Source organism: Vicugna pacos, chromosome X, assembly GCF_048564905.1.
Source record: "Vicugna pacos chromosome X, VicPac4, whole genome shotgun sequence".
In the NCBI taxonomy this organism is placed as follows: Eukaryota; Metazoa; Chordata; class Mammalia; order Artiodactyla; family Camelidae; genus Vicugna; species Vicugna pacos.
The window spans coordinates 63,818,970-63,840,352 of record NC_133023.1 but is presented as its reverse complement, the minus strand read 5'-3'; the positions used below and the strand labels follow the sequence as shown (position 1 = coordinate 63,840,352).

Genomic DNA, 21,383 nt, shown 5'->3' with positions numbered 1-21,383 from the left:
GTTAGAAACCTCTCCAAGGTACTGAGTTGGCTTAGTCACTGTTGCAATTGCTCTTTTAAGTTCTTTGAAGTGTCAAATGTGAAATCATTTTTTACTTTAGTTTCTGATTTATTTTCATGAGAAGGATCTTGATCATCTCCCGTGTATGAGACTTTTATTTGTTTCAGTTAAATCGCTAGTGCCTGGTACCTTGTGTGGCTTAGAGTAGCAAAGCAGTAAAGGTTTGATTAGAAGAAGGTAGAAAAATGATAATCAATCACAATATCCTCAAAGTGGGGTGGAAGTGAGATTAGTTGGTACATTCTGCCTCCACTGCCGTACGTACAGTCCAATAAGTGGCGTATGTGTGTGTATGTGAACACTGGAAACACTGTATGTCTTCAATAGTATGAAGACAACCAGTATAAATACCGTGAGAGGGACAAGCGGGGGTGGGGGGTGGGCAGGGCGTTAGGGAGCACAGCTGTACTAATTTATTTTAAACGGATTTTCTTCCTGCCTCCAGCTTCTAAGAGGCTAATGTATAATGGACTGAAACCGCCGCCCTATTTGTCACTTAGTACCAAAATGGGCGTGGCTTGGTGTACAAGGGCACCTGCTTTTGTGAGCCCTGCAAGAAGATACTCCTGGAATCCTCCCCTGACACTGACTCCAAAGCTCAGGAGGGTCCGCGATTCCCGCATCCTTTTTGGGAATCCTCCCGCCGGCAAGGCAGCTCCGTAGACTTGAGAGGGCCTGCTGAGCATGTGTGAACAGCGCCGCGCATGCTCTGTGGAGCGGGCAGGTTTACCGAGGCACTAGCAGAGGATTTTACTACTCTTCTCCTGCTTCCCCCGCCCAGCACGTCCCCCTCCCCTCCTTCCCACTCCTCACCACGCGGTCCCCAGCATCCACCCCCGCCCCTCCTTCCCACCCCCCTCCCACCCCAAGGCTGGGGAATCTCCATTGACGTTCGGGTGACGCGGCTGTGCCGCCGCCGTGGGGGGTTCCAGGCGCCGCACAGGTAACGCCGTCGCTGCCGCCATATTGACAGAGCTGGGAGCTGGGAGGGGGCCCGAGGAAGCGGGGTTGAGGGGGAGTCACCACCAAGCGACAGTCGCGGCGGCAGCAGTGGTGAGCACGAGCTGAGCGGCAGCTCTTGGAGAGGCAGCACAGAGTTGTCTTCTCTATGGGGAGCAGCAGCCTGCGGTGACGGCGACCCCTCGCTCCCAGTCTCTGAAGGACCCCGCGGCGAGGGCAGCTGTCGCTGAAGGCGAGGCTGGGGATCTCGGCGGCGGCGGCGGCGGCGGCAGTGGCAGGCAAGCTCAAAAGACGGGATGCGGGGCCGCGCGGGCGGTTGGCAGCTCCTGTTCGAGTGCTCCTGAAGGGGCGATGCTACCGTTCGCTCCCCAAGACGAGCCCGGGGACCAAGAAATGGAGGTGTTCGGCGGCAGCGCAAGCAGCGGCGAGGTTAGTGTGGTGGCCAAGAGGGGCTGGAGCTACCCCTTTTCTCTCAGGACCGTTGCCGGGGCCCGAGAGAGAAGGGGCGTGGGGCTGGGAAGCGTGGTGCCCAGGCAAGCCCCCTTGAGGCTGCGGGGCGGCGGAGCACGCTCTGCCCAAACTGCTCTTTCGCTCCGGAGTAGGCGGGTGAGTGCAGCCCGGGCCTCGGGCGGAGTGACTGCCTCGCGGGCCACGCCGGAGTTGTAACTAAGTTTCTTTACTTTGCGACCTGAAGTGAAACCGGGGGATGCACCAGGTGTCGCGCCGGGCTCCGCGTGTACCACTTTCTCTTTGGCGCCCAGTTTGCTCGCTGGGAGCACGTTGGGGGACAGCTGCTAACTCCAGCTCTCTATTGAACCCCGGGTGCTTTAGGAGCCCAGCACAACAAAAACACGCCAAGGTGACGAACTCTGGGGATATTTGCACATAGGGATGAGTGCTCCTTAGTTGTTTAGCTTTTTCTTTTCTTGGTGGCTTGTGGTTCTTTTTAACAACTCAAGCGGAGAGTAACTGGAGGCCAGGTTTCTTTATCTACATTCAGGTGATGTTCTGCTGCCTCCTTTGCGGTCCTCTGAATTCTACCACCCTCTTCCTCCCGCCCCTTTTCCCTTGCCCAAGTGCTGTACCCGCCCCGTTGGTCAGTAAAAGCAGACGCAAAGTAAACCTCAGCCTTTATAAGAAGAATCGTTGGTAAGACAGTGAGGTTTAACCAAGATATTTTGGTTCGCCTCTCTTCCCACTCTTTTTACTTCTGAAACTGCTCTGGTTGGGCTTTGGTCAGCTGTGCAATGAGAACTTAGATGTGGACAGGTACTTTGTTTTTATTATTGTTGGTTTGTTATTATTATTAAAAGCAGGCAGCATTTAAACACAAAAAGAGCCTTTTGGGATAGAAGATTGGATCCTTTTCTGATAACCTAATCAATTGACAGCCTAGTAGTACAGTAGAGGCCATCATAGATTTCCTAAAGATATTGAATACCAGCTTGATTCACAGTGGAATATTTTGAGGTAGGACTCGCAATCCTCCACATCTCTCGGTTCAAATTTGTCTTTAAGTACTTGCTTCATCCTTAAAAATGCACTTTGGACTGTTGTCTAAGTTCTTTTTTCTTTTCAAATATCCAACTACACTGGGGTTAAAATTACGTGCCAGAACATTTAACAAGAAATGTAGTGGAAATATGGAAGAAGTCTAAAGTTGAACCCCTCTCTGCTAAAAGGAAATATGTAACTAGTTAACTAAGGAATTCCAAAATACATTTTAATATTCTGCATCCCTTAAGAACAAGATAAATGAAGAGGGGTTTATTTCTTCTTGGAATGTAGGAATGTTTCTTACTTGCAAGAATTTTCTAGAAGACTGTTGAAGGGAAGAGGAATTTTGTTTTGTTCATATACACAATCAGTTGACTTCTAGTTCCAGACATCTAGTTTATAAAAAGAGTCAAATGCTTGGATGTAAGGTTGGGATGGGAGGGGGGAGCCGCTCGCATGCCTACTATTTATTGTTTTTGTTAACTTTGAATATAGAAATGTTTTAAATTGTAATTACCGCATATGGTTTTTTTTTATTGTTTACAGTATGTTTTAGGTATTATAGAGATTTAACAATGGGTCTCTCTACCTCAGCAATTTGGAAAAATACTGGAGTGGAAATTGTTAATCCCTATGAAGTAAAACGAAAGGTGAAGGTAATGTGGTAAAGATAGTATTTCTGCCTTCTTTTTCTAAAATAGTTATGATTGGTTAGTCACTTGCAAACCTGCAAGTGATTTAATTAAAAATATTCTAGGTGAAAACTAAATGCTACGTCTGAACCTGCTTAGACCTTCTTAGTACTTAGAAGAGGTTTTTTTTTGTTATTGTTGTTGTTGTTGATGTTTGTTTATAATGATATTCTTTTGATAAGAAGGAAACAATTTTACTTCCCAGAATTTATATTTATTTTAATTACGTGTTTGTTGATGTTGGCTTTAGAAATGTTAACCTTTGAGCATGAGCTTTGCAGCCCTCAATCATGATAGTTTTTAGGACTAAGGGTGCTTTCATTGTAGAATATGCTTTTTCGAAATGTTTGAATACTTAAAGAAAATGTAAGTAAGAATATGTTAACTTTAATGTCAAGGGAAATAATTTCTGTCCATTTCTGTGTGTGTTGAATCCTGGTAAAATTAAAGATTATATACACTATCATATATTGTGGAGTCTTTTTCAATATCTTTTTACCTGTCTTGTTTCATGGGCAGTTGTTACCCTTTGACTTAGCATTCAGAAGTGTGAGAATTGGTTGTTTAGACTCTTAACATGTTTTTGCACAGGAAAAAATTATTAAGGATAGTTACGTTTTTAGACCAGTGAACAATAGTAAGGTATAATGATGAAGAAACTAACTATTGTTTGTAAAAATGTCCTATGGGAAAATGTCAGAGGTTTCAAACAAGAATTAGTTTGGTTCCAGTGAGAGGTGGAGAATGGGCCTGAAAAAGGGAAATACAGGCTCCATTGGCTCCTGGGAAGAGGGTTCTTGGGAGAGGGGAAAAAAGATAAGCAAGTTTTGGTTGTGAGAGCTCTTGCAGGGACTGTCTCAATTAGTTCTACTGGGAATAGTGACTTAAAAGGGCATCACCCCTCAGGCAGCCATAATTTTCCCTGTTGCCTGGATTCTGTCAGGAACAGGGAAGAGGTGTTACTTAAGATGTGATGAGTATTGGCCATTCCTAGGCAAGAGTCATTAAGAATAGGCTTTTTAAGTAAAGTGGACTTTTCATGAGATAGTGCCATGTGTATTACAGTTTGTGCACTTTGTGTTTTGTTGAAAGAGTGCTTGCTTTCTGATGAAATTTATTATAGAGTTTTCAAATTGCATATTATATAATTTATTATATTAAATTATAATTAGTACTTTTATATTTCTCTTTAGCACTACTCCCTTTATTCAAGGAAATTCGTTTTGAAAGTAATACAGTTCACTGCTAAAAACAATTTGGGGTTAAAGCCACAAACTCTAGAAATTTAACCAGCGTGGCAAATATATGGCAGATTGGGAAAAACTGCTAGTTTTAATTAATTTCATGAGACTCTGTAGTAGTAGAGGAAAGAACATGGGCTTTAGAGGCTGATTTAATCTGGGTTCCAATCTCACCTCCAGCTCATACAAGCTGTGTGATCCAAGTTATCTAATCTCTCTGAGCCTCAATTTCTTCATCTGTAAATAGGAGGAAAAATTTCTTCAAGGGTTGATATGTAAAAAATAAATGCTGTACTGGGTTTAATTCACTTGGCAAGATGCTTTTCACATAGTAGGTCTCCAGTTCCTTTTCTTTTTCCACGGTCATCATCATGCCCCTTTCCCTGCCCCTAAACTCTGAGTTACTGTCAACTATATTAAAATCTTGGGATTTTGATGGCCATAGTCATAGCTCTAGATGTCCCTATTATGAACAGTTTTTCTTAAGACCTCCTTAGATCTGATCGTTTCATCTAAGTATAGTAATCACATTTGTAATCACAGAGTAATTAAGGATAAAATATGAGGTCATATTTAGGAACACTTTGGGGGATAAGGAGAGACAATTTACTAACTTAATTTGTAATAACTTGTTAGTGAGGTGTTTCATTGACATTTATTTGTTTTTTTTCCTGTTCTGAACTTTTGTCATGGTAGGAACTGGTTCAGTTCATCAGGTGTTTATTGGGTACAAGGCAGTGCAGTACATACTACTGTAATGTGGAATGCCAAAAGATACAACATTCTGGGTCCCACTCCACCCTAATGGGTTTACATTCAGGTAAGCAAGATAGATAAATGCAGAAACTGCTGTTATACAAGTCACAGGACCATCAATAATGATGTTGGTTGTGGTGATGATTTAGGGATGAATCTAATAAGGCCTTGTCAAAGAGGTACAATTTGAGCAGAGCATTAGAGAGATAGATGAAAGGAGCATATTTCTGGTGAACCGGGACAATATTAAAGGTATGGAGGTGTTCTTGGAGGAAGGAGGAATCTGATATTGCCTGGATTTAAGTCTGAGGTGAGAATGGGGATGTAGTGTGAGATGAGGTACTCACTGAAACATAGGCAAGGCCCACATTGTATGGGGCTTTAAAAACCAGTGTAAGGGTTTTCAGTGTTCTGTAAATGAGAGATACTGAAGGTTTTTGAGTTCATGAATAACATGATCAGATCTGTGCTTTGAAAAGTAATGGATGACAGTGTATAGGATGGATTGGAGTCGGGGGAGAGACTAAAGGTGGGAAATATTAATCAGTGGAAGTAGTAGATTTTTTTTAAAACTAGGACAGAAGAGGTAGAAAGGAGAGGATTGATAGGAGAGACCTTGAAGAGTTAAAATAGAATTTGGCAACAGATTGGGGAGTAAGAGAGATTAGGAGTGTTGTGGTAGGACTTAATTCAATATAACAGATATTTAATGCCTGCCTGCCAATAAAAGTGTCTGTGCTAGCCACTGGACTAATATAAAGATAAATTGATACTTGCAGCATAGGGAGATAAAAAGCTAAAATGAACCTCCCTCTCTCTCATATTGTCTTGAACAAGAACAAACCATGCTAAAGATTTCTGGTTATGCTTGGCTTGCTTAAAATCTTTACTACCAAAAGTGAATGCACTTATTACTGGCTAAGAAATTTTCCAGTGCTTTAAAAATGGTCCTTAGGCCTGTAATTTTTGCTTTATCAATATTCATCTTAAATAGCAACCCTCGGTGCAGAGGGCTGTGCTGAAAATAGTGACTGGTGCTTCTTTCTGGAATGTGGAAAAGAGAACAGGGACATTTGTGTTTCTTACATGCTTTCACCAAGTTCATTTGGAATAGAAATGGGGGAGTGGCCAGTAGGGCTCTGACCCCTCCCCATCACTGGTGCCTTCCCAGTTTCTCCAAGACTTTATTCCTTTAAACCAGTCTGATCTGGAAATATTCAGGTCAGTTCCTTGAGGGCAGGGCCTCTGTATTTCCTACCTTGATTATTTCATCAAGAGGGCTAATCATTACCTCACCATTCATAATAAGGCCTGACTTGGTGCTGTTTGTTTCTTAGGCCATATGGTTGTTTCAGTACCACCCCTCTCATAGTTTCTCTTATCTATAATTTTGAGGGGGAAATATAAGATTTTCTCTCTTCCTGTAATTTATCTCTTGGTGGATGCTGTCATTGTCTCTAGCAGCAGTTGTGAAGATCTGGTAAGCACTTGGAATCTTGAGGTCTTATCTTTTAGTACTTTGTTAGAATTTGCTATATAATGTTTACACATTTATGTTCTTTCCAAAGATTATTTACTGTTCTTGATGTTAGTCGGGTTTTTTTTTGGCTATTTTGTTTTCTTTTTGTTTGTTTTTAGGTGGGAAGGGAGTTGGATGGGAGAGAGATTTAGAGCTAAGCTTAATCTGGCTTTTGTAGATAATAGTGATGTTTTCTGAATTGCCCTGGAGGCATTCTGTCTAACTGATTTTGCTGCTAGATTTTAACCTGTATCTGTACATTAGAAGTAGGTCCTGCTGTGTATGTGTGGTGTTTGTGTGTGTGTGTGTGAGAGAGAGAGAGAGAGAGAGAGAGAGAGAGAGATTGAGAGGGAGAGAGTGTGTTTTACTTATTTCTTGCTTCATTTCACAAAATATTGGAGATAGTTTATAGGAAATAAAATCCAATAAAAATTATTTTGGTATTCAGGATAAGGAAAAACATAAACTAGAAGGTATATGGAAAGGATGGAGGATGGGGCTGGAGGGTGAAATAGAACATAGAACACAGGTAAGCAGGCTCTAAGTGTCTACTGCACATTTAAAATATAATTGAATTGCAGATTTGGCCTTGGATTTCCTTGGACTGGTTGTTCTCACTTCGGACTATAGATCAGATATACCTGGGAGTTAAAAAAAATTTCCACGCTTGTGCCTCACTCACAGAAATTCATATTTAACTAATCTGGTGGGTGCCTGGGCATCATTCTCCAGATTAGTATGATGTACAGCTCTAGGCCACCATAAAAAGAGAAATCGTCATATGGTTTTCATTATCCAACAAGAAAAAAGCGTATCAGTTTCTAAGCTAGCAGTTAGCTCTAAAATAAATTTTCTATGAGTTGTAATGGTTTTCTATATGTTTTATTCTGTTGTTCTAAGATATGACTGGCAAAGGAATTGTTTGAGTTGTCTTGTGTGCTCTTGCTGTGTAGTTTTGAGAAATTTGCTTTTTCATAAGAGAAACAAAAATGTCCTGATTTTGATATAGTTTAACCTTATAATTTAGAAGTTATATGATCTGCATACCTTATTACTAGCTAGGAGATGGTGACTCCGTTGTGAATAAAATATCCCATCACACCTCTAACAAAACTTTCAAAGGCCACAAATAATTAGTCTCACTACAGGACCTGTCTGCCACTCCTGTAAAGGGGATGGGGACAGACTTTAAGAGGAAACATAGTAATTTTAACACCCAATGTAAACTTTTTACCCAAAAGACATTGGAATCCTTTCCATCTTAAATGTATCTCTAAATTTAAGAAAGATAAGACATTTATTGAACATGTATTATCTCTTCAGTTTTATTCACTGTTCAAAACAGTTTGATAAGAAAAGGTGTATCTTTTTGACAGATGAGAAAGAGACATACATATCAGTGGGAGGCACAGCTGGAATTTGAACCTAGATCATTTTAATTTTTTAAGTTTATGTTTTTCCCTCTACACATTGTCTGTTTTATAAGGACATTGAAGATAAGGAGAAGATACAGACAAGTTGTTGACAACCATATCAGATGAGTAAATGAGATCAGCTGATTCAATAACTATATTTACTCAGAGGTCAATAAAATCCAACAAGGTTTTTTATAGACATAGACAAGTTTATTCTAAAATTCATATCTAAAAGTATATGACTAGAATATCTAAAATAATTTTGGAAAAGAGGACTGAAATGCAAGAAATCACTCTATATGGGATATTAAGGTTTACTATGTTACTGCAAGTAATTAAGACACTGTGGTATTGGAAGAAAAGACACATAGATCATTGAAACAGAATAGGGAATACAAAATAGATCTACACAAATAGGGTCAACTAATTTCTGAGAAAAGTAAAGAAACAAAATAAAGGTGTTCATATATAAAATGAAAATTAATGTGTTTATGATGATTTTGAGAAGTAAGTAAAATATTTGTTCTTTGCATATAATATTTGACAAGGATAATAAAGTTCTTATTGTTTTCAACAAAATAACTCTAAAATTGAGTTGTCCTAGACAAAGTATTTCTTTTACCCTGATAAATAACTCAATGGACATTTTAAACTTATTTCACATTCCCAAAGGTATTTTTTTTTAATTTATTTTTAGAAGTACTGGTGATTGAACCCAGGAACTCATGCATGCTAAGCATGTGCTCTACCACTTGAGCTATACCCTCCCCGCTCAAAGGTTGTATTTTAATGAAATTACATGGACCTCACATCTCTAAGAGGTTACTACAGTGAGAATTACTACTAAAGAATGCCATGTATGTACACATCATGTATATATGTGCATTCATCTGTACTACACATAATACATGTTTCCTCTGAAAGTAAAATTTCCAAAGCATATGAGACTGGCCAGATGGCCAGTGCCTTGGCATGGGGAACACTTTGGAGCTGTTCAGAATCATTAAAGTCATTAGCTCTGATTTCAAGCAGAGTAAACAAATTCCTGTCTGAACAGTAACCAGGGAAGCAGCTTTTCTTTCATTGGACCAAAGTTTTAAAATGTTCCACAAATATTTTCTAATGTATATATATTATTGATATGCTTAGTTCAACTCATAGTAACCTGTCATTTGCACAACTACCAGTTCTTTTTAAAGCGTGATGATACTTAGATTGGTTTTAATTGGTTCTAAATATTATTTTGTATGCATTCACTCAGCAAATGATCGTTAAATGTCTACTTATGTGTAAGTTTTTGTGTTAGTAGATAGGATTCATTTGGTTATTGTTCCAGGTTTCTACCTTTGATAACTGGAAATCAATTAACTGTATATCCATCCATTCTTCCATAGTCCCAAATAAATGTTTGAAAGGGCAGTATATTATGTCACAAAGACCAACAAATTTAAGCTGATAGAAAGCTTTTTAAAATTAAAAATTTTCTGAGGTATTAATGTTTTAATTCCATACTCCTGTGAAATTGCTCATAGGTTCATTGATAGCTCCTTTCCACTCCTTGCTTTTTTTTTTTAATATTGATGGCTTTAAAAACTGTTAACAGATTTCCTCCTCTTTAAGTCAACTGTTAATAGTGGAGCCTCAGTATGTATGGCAGTTCAATTTACATCTTATTTTTGTCTTAATGTACCTCTCCTTACTCCTGGCATTGGATGATGGCAGTTGGAGAGGATTATTATGTTTGGATGTATGTCTCTTTTACTTTTATTTAGTGCTCTCCTACAAACATGGGGAAAAGAAACTTATTTTTATTAATGGATTGCCTTTGAATTTGGGTCTCTTAGTTCTTGAAGTTGAAATAATGAAGAGTCTAGAGGTTAGTTTTCTGGGTTAGCAAGTTACCCTTCATTGCTAATGATGGTTGTGTGTGTGTGTGTTTGTATATTTCACCTCCAACTTGCTGAGGTGTATGCTAAAGTATGGCAGAGAACAAAAATGGCTATTGTAGCAATAATAGTAAATTTTTGAAATTAGATTATTCAGAATCTGAATAGCAAGATGGTTAATAGCTAATGTGACCAATTTTAACAGATACATGTAAGCAATCCCTGGGAAACATCGGCTTGGCTAGATAACATAGGGCGGACTTCAGGCCTTTTATTTAAACTATCAGGCTCTATCTTGCAGAGAGATTATTAAGAGGGCTATGACATGGCTCTTTTTCTAGAAATAACATTTCTGAAGATAGTGATTTTGAATTAGGGTATTGTTTTGGAGACTCATCCCAATTGAATAAATTTAGTAACTTTAGAGTCATTATCTCTTTTTAACAGAAATGTCATCATTATTTCAGTTTTTACATTTTTAGATTCTGTGTTCTAAAAAGCTATGTACTTGACTTTCCTTGTTTTAAATCCCTGTAACACTTAGTATGATATAAGTGAAATATTGAAAACAATTTGGTTGAATTACACCCAGTTCCAAAAAGTAAATATTCTTACCTATTAGTCTATTGTTAGGATTAACAGCTTCTAAAATCTAATGTACTCTTCTTCCTGCCTTCAGGGAGGTGATTATTATAGGTTTCTGCCAATAAAGTTACTGGTTTCAAGAAGCATGGAAAATCCATTTTGCTGGCCTTTTAAAAATTTCTGTAAGGGTGCAAGGGACGTTGGAGTAAAAGTAAATGGAAAATACAGGTTGAATGTTACAAAATTATGAATGTAATCTGGGTGAACCAATATTCTGTGTGTACTGTGGCAATTATAATCCCACAGAGTAGATAACTTTAGTTTGTTTTTTGATTGTTGAACCAACTTGTACTCTTTTTTGCATTTTAAAAATTTATGCTTATAATTATTAAAAAAACTATATAGTTTAGACCAAGGGGTGGTAAACTTTTTCTGTAAAGACCCAGATAAATTATTTTAGAGTTTGTTTGCCTTTTTATAAGCTCTGTTGCATATTTTTTTAAACAATCATTTAAATATGTAAAAAAAATTGGCTTATGGGGCCCAGTTTAAACAAATGGCTTCAGAATGTGGTATGCAAAGTTAAGTTTATACTAATCTGCCAACAAAATTTAGGGTTAGAAATCTAACTCTGAAAAAAAATGAACTTTTGAAATAATTTCCATGCAAGATATAGAATATTAAGAATTTATACTTTTTTTTTGAAAAACATCTTATGAAGCAGTAAGCTATGTATTTTTGAAATGATTTTGAAAGAGCTGAATTTCTGTTGGCTGTCAGATTTTAAAATTGAGTCAGAAATGATAAAATGACTACTGGAAATTCTTTATAAAATTAGGGTTAAAAGTTGATTTTAAATGTTTCAAGTAAGAAAATTAATAAAAAAACTAAGGAAAACCTATGGCAGTTACTTACTGAATTTATTTTTACATTTAATTCATTCAAATTACAAATTCAATCATTCCATTCCACAGATATTTTTCCTGGATCAATTATGTTCTAGATAATATGCTAGATAGTGGGGTTATAAAGAGTCATAAGATATGATTGTTTTCCTCTGGGAGCATACAGTGTGATAGAGGGATTGAACAAATACTTAATAAATAAGACAGTGTTTATAGATAGAAGTCTGTGTGTGGTAAGGTGTGAGGAAAAAAGGAAGATGTGACATTGAGTACTGGTAAAGATGAGTTGATGTTCAAAAGCACAGGTAACCCCAGATGGTAAATATCTCAAAGATCATCCATATTTAAATTTGGACTCCGTTTTTATGCTTTGATTTGAACATGGATATGTTTTATGAGCTAATTTATTTTATAGCTGAGCCTTATAATTGTTTTTAAATACCCAACTAACAGAATAGCTTGGAGGTGTACACTTTTGCCCATTCTGAGACTCTTTAAAAGATAATTCTTTCACATCAATTTGAAACAGAATCACCCTTTCTTAAATCTCCCCTGAAGCGGTGACAGTGGTTAGGTGTGTATGTTTCAAAGGACTATCCTATTAGGGTAGAAGCAATAGGAGTATTGCATAATTAGAGAGCCAGAAATATCAAAGAAAATCATTTAAAATGAATATTGTAGGTGCTATCAGATTTTCTCTAATCAGTGTGTTGACTGTAGAATTCAATCTAAAAGATTAAAAAAATAAAGATGTCTGCTGGGGAAATGGCCAAGACTATGAATAAACCTTTGAAAATATTTTGTAGTTTAAAACTCAGGATACAGATTAAACCTGCTATGTGGAAAGCAAAACAAAAAGACTCTTATTTTTGGAAATGCCTAACTGAAAGACTGTAAGTGAAATTGATAAAGTGTGTTATAGTAAAAATATACAAAGATACCTTTCGCTTCACTCCAATTTGTGATTCTTGAAGTAAGAAATCTATGCGTGAATATGTGTGTATCTTTATGGGATGATTTGGAAGATTGGTTTCAAGTTGATCAAAAATGATTCTATCATTATTTAAGAGTAATCTTCCCACAGTAGTATGTTAGAACTAAAACTATTAAATCAGTAGCATATGATGATATAGCAGTAAGTTTTGATTCACAGATGTTTTGTACACAGGTAGCATTATTCAACTTTGGTAAATTATTAACTAAAATGTTTCTTATATTTTTTCCTGTATTTTCTTTTTGGCAGGAGAATATTTACACATCAGGCATTTACTGAGCACATGTCAGGCACTGTGCTAGCTGTTTTAAGAACATTATATTAATTCTGAAAACAACATGGAGGTTATGATAATATGTGTTGTTGTTGCACAGTGAGGTAAATGTGGGTGTTTGGAAGCTGGATCTGATGTTTGCTGGATCTGATGTTTCCAGGTAACTGCAGGGTTCCCTTGGAACAAATGTTTCTAAGGAACTGTTGGGAGTTTTGTCTAGTTCTATTGACCAAACAAGGAAAGGGAGCTGTGGATTTGAGTAGACAGACACAGTATGCTAGGAGAATAGATGAATTATGAACAAGACATGGTGGAGGGATACCAGTAAGTTTGGAGATATCCAAGGCAAGGGGATCCTGGTATTCAGTGAGTGTTCTGGGGCACTGATGGTATATCCAACAGTCTGTTAGATTTCCTCTAGTGGCTAGACTTTGGGAAATGTGGGCTAAGGCATTATTTTCCCAGACATAAGAGATCTGGATGAATATTAAGAGAGATAATAATAACTCTAGTGAAAGAACTATCCCAAGAAAAGGCAGACATTTTAATATAAAGAAGAGTAAGTGTGGCTCACTGGCCTTGGTTTGTGAAAGAATCATCCCAAGTTGAATAGATTAATTAGATGGCCAAGAACTGGAGCCAGAGGCTTATTCCCAGCAGAGTTCAGGCAAAATCTATGGTTTTCATAGAATTACCATCAATGGAAGATGCCCACTGTACGTAGTAGGGCAAAGAGCATTAATAAACCAGTAGCCATAAAGAGGAGTCCCAAAAGTTTGGTTCTCCAGTCCTTCATAGTCAAAATCAAAGGACAAATGGGCCAGGGTCACTTCCTGTGAACTGTCATTCCAGGCATAAACCCATTCATGAAAATTTTCACTCCTTGAAAATGTGTCTATAATAAGGAGTATAAGGAGAGTGATTAAATTGATGCATCATCAATTATTACATAGTTACAGAGATATAGCAACACTATGATGGCAACAATTAGAATAAGGTTAATGAGAAAAATTTCATTTATGGGGTTCATGGAGAGTACTGGCCTGGTCCAGAGTCTTGGGAGAGCCATCTGTATCAGGTGTCATCTGCATCACTTCCAGGTCAATTTCAGCTTTAGGTCTACAATGGTTTTAGAGTTCCACTCAAGTGGAGAAGCCTTTGTTAAATGTGAAGCATGAATCCAAGAATCAGTGCTTTTAAGTTTAGCAGCACAGGGGTTGGTTAAAAGTACTTGATAGGGTCCCTTCCATCTGGGCTGTAAGGAATCCTTTAAAAGATGTCTTTTCCAATAAACATAGTCCTCTGGTTGTAAATTGTGGTGTTCTGTACCTCCATCTCCTGGGAGCACACTGTGGAAAGATTTTTCAAACAGGTGCTCATTTTTCTTTAGACCCTTAGTGAGACTTCGACAATAATGTAAAATACCTTAATTGACTGGCAGTGGCTCATATGATCCTGAGTCAAGAATCATGAATCTTCTAGTAATTATTTCAAATGGTGACAGTTTGTGTTTTTCAAAGGGTGTAGATCCTAAGTTTAATAGAGCTATGGGTAGCCATTTAGGCCAAGGAAGGCTGAAGGCCTCAGGGAGTTTTGCCAATTGAGTTTTGATTATGCCATTGGTCTTTCACTAGACCAGAAGATTAAGGATGATTCGCACAGTGGAAATGTAGTATAGGCCAGATCACAAACAGCATTTAGAATTTCTCCAGTGAAATGAATACCTTTATCACTATGTATTTCCAAGGGAATTCCCCAAGTAGGAATAGTCCTTTCCAACAGTATTTTGGCCACTGCAAGGGCAGTTGCTTGTTTGTAAGGAAAGGCTTCTACCCAATGGGAATACATGCAAATCATCACCTGAACATATTTGTATACTTGAGAGGGAAGCAGCTGGATAGAATCTAGGTGCCAGATAGCAAAGGAAGTAGGAGGCAAAAGAAAGTGGCCTTAAAAAGTATGAATTGATTTTCTGGGATTGTACTTAGGACAGATCTGACACCTCTGACATATTTTGGCTTCTTCTGTAGGAAAAGGTTTCCAAAAGTACTGTTTTCCCTAGGTTATCATTTTATCAGTTCCCCAGTGAGTCATTTCATATGTTAATTTTAATATAGTTTTTTGAGTGACTGCAGAAAGAGCAAGGCCGCCATTTGGCCCATACCAAAGCCCAATATGTTGATCAAATGTGCATCCTTCAGAAATCCACCTCTGTTGTCCTTAGATGTAGCATGCAATTGCCCATCTCTGATAATATCCTTTAAATCTTGGGTGTCCTTCCAAGTAGTAGCTAATATGGTGTGAATAGAATGACCAATAGGAGGAGGTTCCTTTATGGAGCTTGAATCTTGTAATGCTGCTTCCTTAGTGGCTCTGTTGGCTAACTGGTTTTCTTTTCCTTCCTACATGTTGTCTTTGGAATGCCCTAGGACCTTTATTATTGTCAGTTGTTGTGACAACAAGATTGCATCCAGTAAGGCTTTAACAAAAGGGACATTTTTAATTTCCCACTGAGGTCAGGAAACCTCTCTGTTTCCAAAGCATTCCAAATTCATGAGCTACTCTAAAAGCATACCTGCATAAATGTGTAAATGTTAGTATGTTTGCCAGAGGCCAAAGTGCAGGCATGAGTGGTACTTATAGTTCAGCTTGTTGGGCTGAAGAAACATCAGATTCAATTATAGTGAAGGGTGTAGTGATAGCGTATCCAGTTTTCAGATGCCCATCATCATTTCCTAGATAGGAGTTGTCAGTAAACTAAGAAGCATCTGAGTTGTCTAAAGGTGTTTCCTGTAGATCTAGACATGGACTTGTCAAAAGATCAGTTGTGGTTATGCAGTCATGTGTGGTCTCATATGTTAGTGATGGCAGGATTTAGGGATTTACAATGAGACAAACTGACATTTGGAGAGGAAAACAAGATTTCATAAAATTTCAGCCAACTAGCAGATTAAGTGTTACGTGTGGTGTGAGTTCAGGAGTGCCTCAACAGAGTGAGGGACAGACACTTGTGAGGAAGACCCTGTAACTATCTCTTTTGTAGCCTGCAGAAGGGCAGTAGTGACTTCTATTGCTCAAAGGCAAGGTGGAAGTCCTTGAGTTATGGGGTCCACCTGTTGGCTGTAGTAGTTGAAAGGCTTGCATTTGCCCCCCTGGGGTTGAAGAAGCACTCCAGGGGCATTTTGCTAACTCCATACAACTTCATAGTAGAAAAGAAGTAGAATAATTAAGATTTCCTAAAGCAGAAGCTGTGGCCAACTAAGTTTTTAAGGTTTTAAAAGCTGTCTCAGCCTCATTATTCTAAACAAGAGGATTGGGCCCCTTGTCCTTTAAAAGGAAATAAAAGGGTTCTGAATACAAGGAGATGTTGGGAACCCTGCTTCTACAATGGCCTATTAGCCCAAGGAAGCCTCTCACCTGGCATTTGGTGGCAGGAATGGGAAACCATGATAAGCCCTGAATGTGTGTAGGATCTAGCATCAGCCCTTGGGGTAAACAAATAACTCAAGTATCCTACCTGGGTTTTGTTGACTTAAAGAAAAACACACAACATAAGAGTTGTGAGTTGAAGTTTTATTCAGGGACCTTACTGAGCACTTTTTTTAAATGCCCAAGAGATAGCCTCTCAGTAGCTCTGAGGGAACTACTCCATAGAGGTAGGGGAGAAGGCAGTATATATATTATTTTTTAGTTAGAGGGTATGTGCAGGCAAGTATACATCTTGCCAAAAGATTAGTACTAGTCACAAAGAACAGATATCTCAAATTAATGATTTTAGTGCTTTTCTATGCATAGGAAGCTGCAAGAATCTGGGTTCATTCAAGTTCTTCTTAAGATATACATCTAACTATCTAAGGGGCCTGCTTGTCCAAGGCCCAGAGCATCCTATTATGGTCTTAATTTCCTCTTAGACTATACTGTTGGTCAGTGACTGCAGTGGGTTGTGACTTAATTCCTATAGGACTGGGTGGTGAGCAGAAACCCTCTTTGCTCTTCTTTGTTTATATTTTGAACAAATTGGACCTTGTCCCTTGAGACCTTATGTTCTTTGTGTGCTAGCTGAATGAGGAGTTGTAGACTATCCTTCAGTCTTGCTTTCTCAGTGGGGGAGCATAACAAAAAGCTGTCACTGTACTGGGGTAAAGTAGAGCCATGGGCAAAATTTAAATCAGCCAAATCTTGTCTCAGTATCTGTGAAAAATAAGTAGGGCTTTCTATGTAGCTCTGAGGCATAACAGTCCAAGTAAACTGATGTAATTCCCACATAAAGGCAAATAGTTACCGACTATCTGGATGGACAGGAATGCTGAAGAAAGCACTATATAAATGCATGAATGTAAAGAACTGTGTTTAGAGAGATTAACTTGAGAATGCTATGAGGGTTGGGGGCCACAGGATCACATGGTATGACTATAATTGTTTATGGCTTGAAGATCTTGAACAAAATGCCAACTTCGACCATGAGGCTTTCGTCCAGGAAGAATTGGTATGCTATAGGGACTGGTGCATGAGATTATGAGGCTCTTCTAGAGGTATGCCTCAACAGTGAGACGAATTCCTTCCAGAGCCTCAAGCCTGAGAGGGTGTCATCTGAGGTGAGGCAAAGTTTATTAAGGTCTTCCTGGACCTTAATTGGTGGTGCTGAATGAATGCATCCTATGTCATTTGAAGACATGGGTGTACCATAGTAGGAAGAACAGAATTTAACAAATCTTTGTGATTGGGAATTGACAAGACAGGAACAAGGAGAAGAATCTCAATATCAGGACTAGAGTTAGAAGTAGACTTTGAAGGGTCAAGGATTTGTAAGTGTATTTTGCATTTTGGGGAAAAGGAAATATTAATTTTAATTTTTCCAGGAGGTCTTGGCCCAAACGGTGTACATGAGCAGAAGGAACAAGAAGGAACTGGTGAGTTTCTTGAAAAGAGCCTATCTTGAAAGACAAAGGGGCCAATTTGCTTACATTCATAACTGTGTTCAAAACTCCCACCACTTATACCTTTTCTGGATTCCAAGGAAGAGGGAGGGCCTTGAGGCTGGTGGAGATCAAGACAGACAAAGTTGCTCCTGTGTCCACAAGAGCAGTAATAGTCTTATCTCCTATAAAAATCTAATTCTCTCAACAGTTTAAGTGGGAGTATTGGGAAGACCTTGACACTTTCCTTGGAGCATATGTATTTATGACTGCACAAGAAGTAGGCACTTCTTGAATTTCTCCAAAAGTTTATGAAAAGAGTCAGAGCAAGGGACCTCGGGCTGCTGATACAACCTTCTTTTTAACTTTAGGCAATTTTCCTTCCAATGGCCAGGCCACTGAAAATAGTGGCAGGCACTTGGCTCGTGGAAGGGCCTTTATGGGAACTTTGGTCTTTCCATTGAGGTGGCCACTGAGCAGCAGCAGCCAGTTGCTGCAGTTGAAAATTTATGATTTTAGTTGTCTTGCATTTTTCTGTACATTGGATTGTTTTAGATAGCTGATTAGCCAAATTGACTAGGTTAGGAGCGGCCATTGTTTCCAATTTTATTGTGCCCATTTCATCAGCAGTCTGAGTTTCTCACCTAGTCCCCAACAAAGATTGACTTAAAGAGGGTTGAGTATTGTTTACCCCAGCAGATAGTCCACAGTTTTCCCAGAATACTGTCTTTAGGCGTGAATGATAATCATGAACAGTTTTATCAGGTCTTTGTGTAATAGACTGAATTTTTCCCCACTGACCCAGTCAGTGGCATGGGGAAAAGCCTGAGGAATTGCTTCATGAAGGTCTCAAGCTACCTGAGAAGCTGGTGCCACCACACTGGTGTCCTTTTTGTGGATATCATCTAAAGGGTGAAGCCAGCTGGCAGTAGTTTGCCAGTGTCTTACTTGATTTTCTTTGACTAAGATTCAGGTTAGTTGATACAAGTCAGTGAAGCCTGGACCATAGGTTTGTATCACAAGGTTAAATTCTGCAAAGTGGAGGGTGTCCTCAGTGACCTTGGGAAATCCCTTGGCTATGACCCATAATTCTTCAGAGGGCCAAGGCCTTTAGTTTACCAGATAGCAAGTGTCATCAGTGTTCAAAGTAGTGACAAAGGGAAGGGTTTTTATGGGAGGGCTAATAGATGAGGGTAAAGATTTTGGAGGAGGAGTAGGAGAATCAGAAAAGGTAGAATGGCAGCTCAGCAAGTTCAGGGTAAGTAGGAGCTAAAAGAGAAGGAGGGGAGAAAGAGACCTCTTGAGCCTTTACTGGAGTATTTAGACAAGAACATAGATCTTTATTTGTAGCAGGGACTTGGAAACAGTATCATGAAGTGAAGCAATTTTAAAGTTACAAACCTTTTGGTTTTCATGACCTCACTGCGAGGCTTCAATGTACCAATTGAAGTAGGCTTCCCACTCTGTTTGTTTAGTTTTAGACCCTTTAGCTTCTAATTGTGCACACAAAAAAAGACCAATTTTAAAATTTCAAAAGTTCCCCATTGTGGCCAGATCAATTTTATGCCATCTCTGGTATACCATTGCCATTTACCCAGGTAAGCGTAAGAGGCAGCTCCATACTTTTTGTACAGGTACCTAGCAGGATTCCAAGATGTGTAAGAATCCAACCCCCATAACAGTCTTAGACTATGACATCCTGTTGTAATGCACTCACCAAAAGGGAGCAAGCCCTTAAGCAATTGAATGAACAAAAGACACCCAGAATAAAGGTCTGAATCTCAAGCAAGGATGGAGGTTCAGGACCGAGAGGTTACCACTCAGACCAAGGACATCTAGGGAGGCAACAGAGCACAAGGGGCTCATGCAGATATCTTATTGTAATCCATGGTGGCTTTGGAGATGGGAGGAAGACTGCTTTGGATCCCACTTCTGACACCAAAAATGCCAACCAAAAGGACTGAACTGTAAGGAGGCAAAAACACAGTTTATTTGGGATCTTAGAGTGGCAATTTGGAGATCACAGATTCCAGAGGAACACAGAATAGTGTCCCAACAGAAGAAAATAACAGGGTTTTTTTATAGGACAAAAGGAGGGAGTTAACATAAGCTTATATAAGTTTTTTACCAAGAAATTGAATTGGAGGGTAAAATTGTTCTTTACATATGATTGGGTTATGGAACACATCTCATTCATTAATAAGGAAATGTATGTTTTCTTTAGTCTAGGAAAAGTCCAGTTCTCAGCATTATTCTTTCCTTTTAGCAACACAGGAGCTATTCAGCAGTTTTAATTTAGAACATTCAGTGAAAGTCCAGCATGGACCAAAAACATGGAGGTCCTCAGGTCATGTCTCATTCATTCCTGACATAGTTCTTTTCACACCTCATGCCAACTTTCTCAAAGTAAACTGGATGATATTTGTAAAAGTTGATCCTGTGTTGATATGTGCCACGAGTGTTATTACCCCAGTCTCCTGGGTGCTTATGGTGTTTGCCAGTGTGGTTGTGGCCATGGCTCACAAGGCCCATACGTTTTTGTGTCTTCCTTAGTCTGGATGGCATGTGGGCAGCCGAGACCTGTGATCAGTGATCTTTGACGTTACTACTACAATTCACTGAAGGCTCAGCTGATTGTTAACACATTTTTAGCAATAAAGTATTTTTAAACTAAGGTATGTACATTCTTTTAAAAGACATAATGCTTTTACACACTTAAAAGACTACAGTTTAGTGTAAACATAACATATATGCATTGGAAAACCAAAACATTTGTATGACTTACTTTTTTGCAATAATCATTTTCTTATGGTGGTCTGGAACTAAACCTGCTTTATATCCAAGGTATGCCTATATACAGACAGACCTTTATTTTAGGCATATGTGGACCCACCTCTAAATTTAGATCAGATTTACTTAAGTGAAAAAAAAATGAAGAACTCTTCTTTCTTAATCTGTCAGCAGCTAACCTGTAAACATGAAGCTTATTTGAGAGAGAAAAATTTCTTTATATTAGAACTTCTTAAACATTTTTAACATAGGTACTATATAAACATAGTGCTTTGATTTACTAGGTGGAATCTGGGGATCCTGGAGACAACTTGAAAGTTTATAACACTATCAAACTTTTTGTAAAGACTGGTGTCCTATGTATGTTTTGTTAATGATTTACATCACCGCTACTTCTCACTTACCTTGTACCTTGTTCTTCCCTGCTTGTTTATCTCTCTACTTCTTTCTTCAGTATATCTGTTAACACCAAGTCATGAGCTCCTTGAGTTTAACAGTGAGGAATAGATACATGCTTAATAGCGTTAGAATGGCCAGATTACAATCCTTTTTTTTTTTTTACAAAACTCTATGCAATTATATGTTCATTTTCCCACACCACCTCCAATTTTAAGGATCTGAAGGGAAAATATTTTGACCCTTGTAATTTTCTGAGATTCGGTGAGTACAGCAACTCAGTTTAGTATTTCTGTTTGTCCAGAATATTTTAAGGTGATCTATTTAATTCTTTTCTGAGACAGTGAAAATAATTAAAAAGAATTCTTCATTAGGCTCTGGTATGAGAGAGTATTCACTTGGGTTTTGGAGTATTTGAGTATATTGTTACTACCTTTATAATTGTTGATAAGCTTCTAAGAATTTTCTATAGGGTTTTTTTCTCCCCTATTTGGCAC

At 38.6% G+C, this 21,383-nt stretch overlaps 1 protein-coding gene across 4 annotated transcripts in view; it reads left to right on the top strand.

The window, feature by feature from the left end:
- The first annotated feature begins 923 nt into the window (after positions 1-923).
- The window catches only part of RPS6KA6 (ribosomal protein S6 kinase A6), a 128,218-nt gene continuing 107,758 nt past the window's right edge, over positions 924-21,383 (top strand). Inside the window, exons 1-3 of one of the 4 annotated variants that reach the window (XM_072955839.1) lie at positions 924-1,003; positions 1,213-1,449; positions 17,644-17,694. In XM_072955839.1, coding sequence (XP_072811940.1) covers positions 1,372-1,449; positions 17,644-17,694 — 129 coding nt within the window. In that variant the 5' untranslated portion in view covers positions 924-1,003; positions 1,213-1,371. Of the gene's footprint in view, positions 1,004-1,027; positions 1,450-12,911; positions 12,945-17,643; positions 17,695-21,383 lie in introns of those variants that run through there. The other 3 variants (XM_031671561.2, XM_072955841.1, XM_006218540.4) reach the window with 3 other exon arrangements.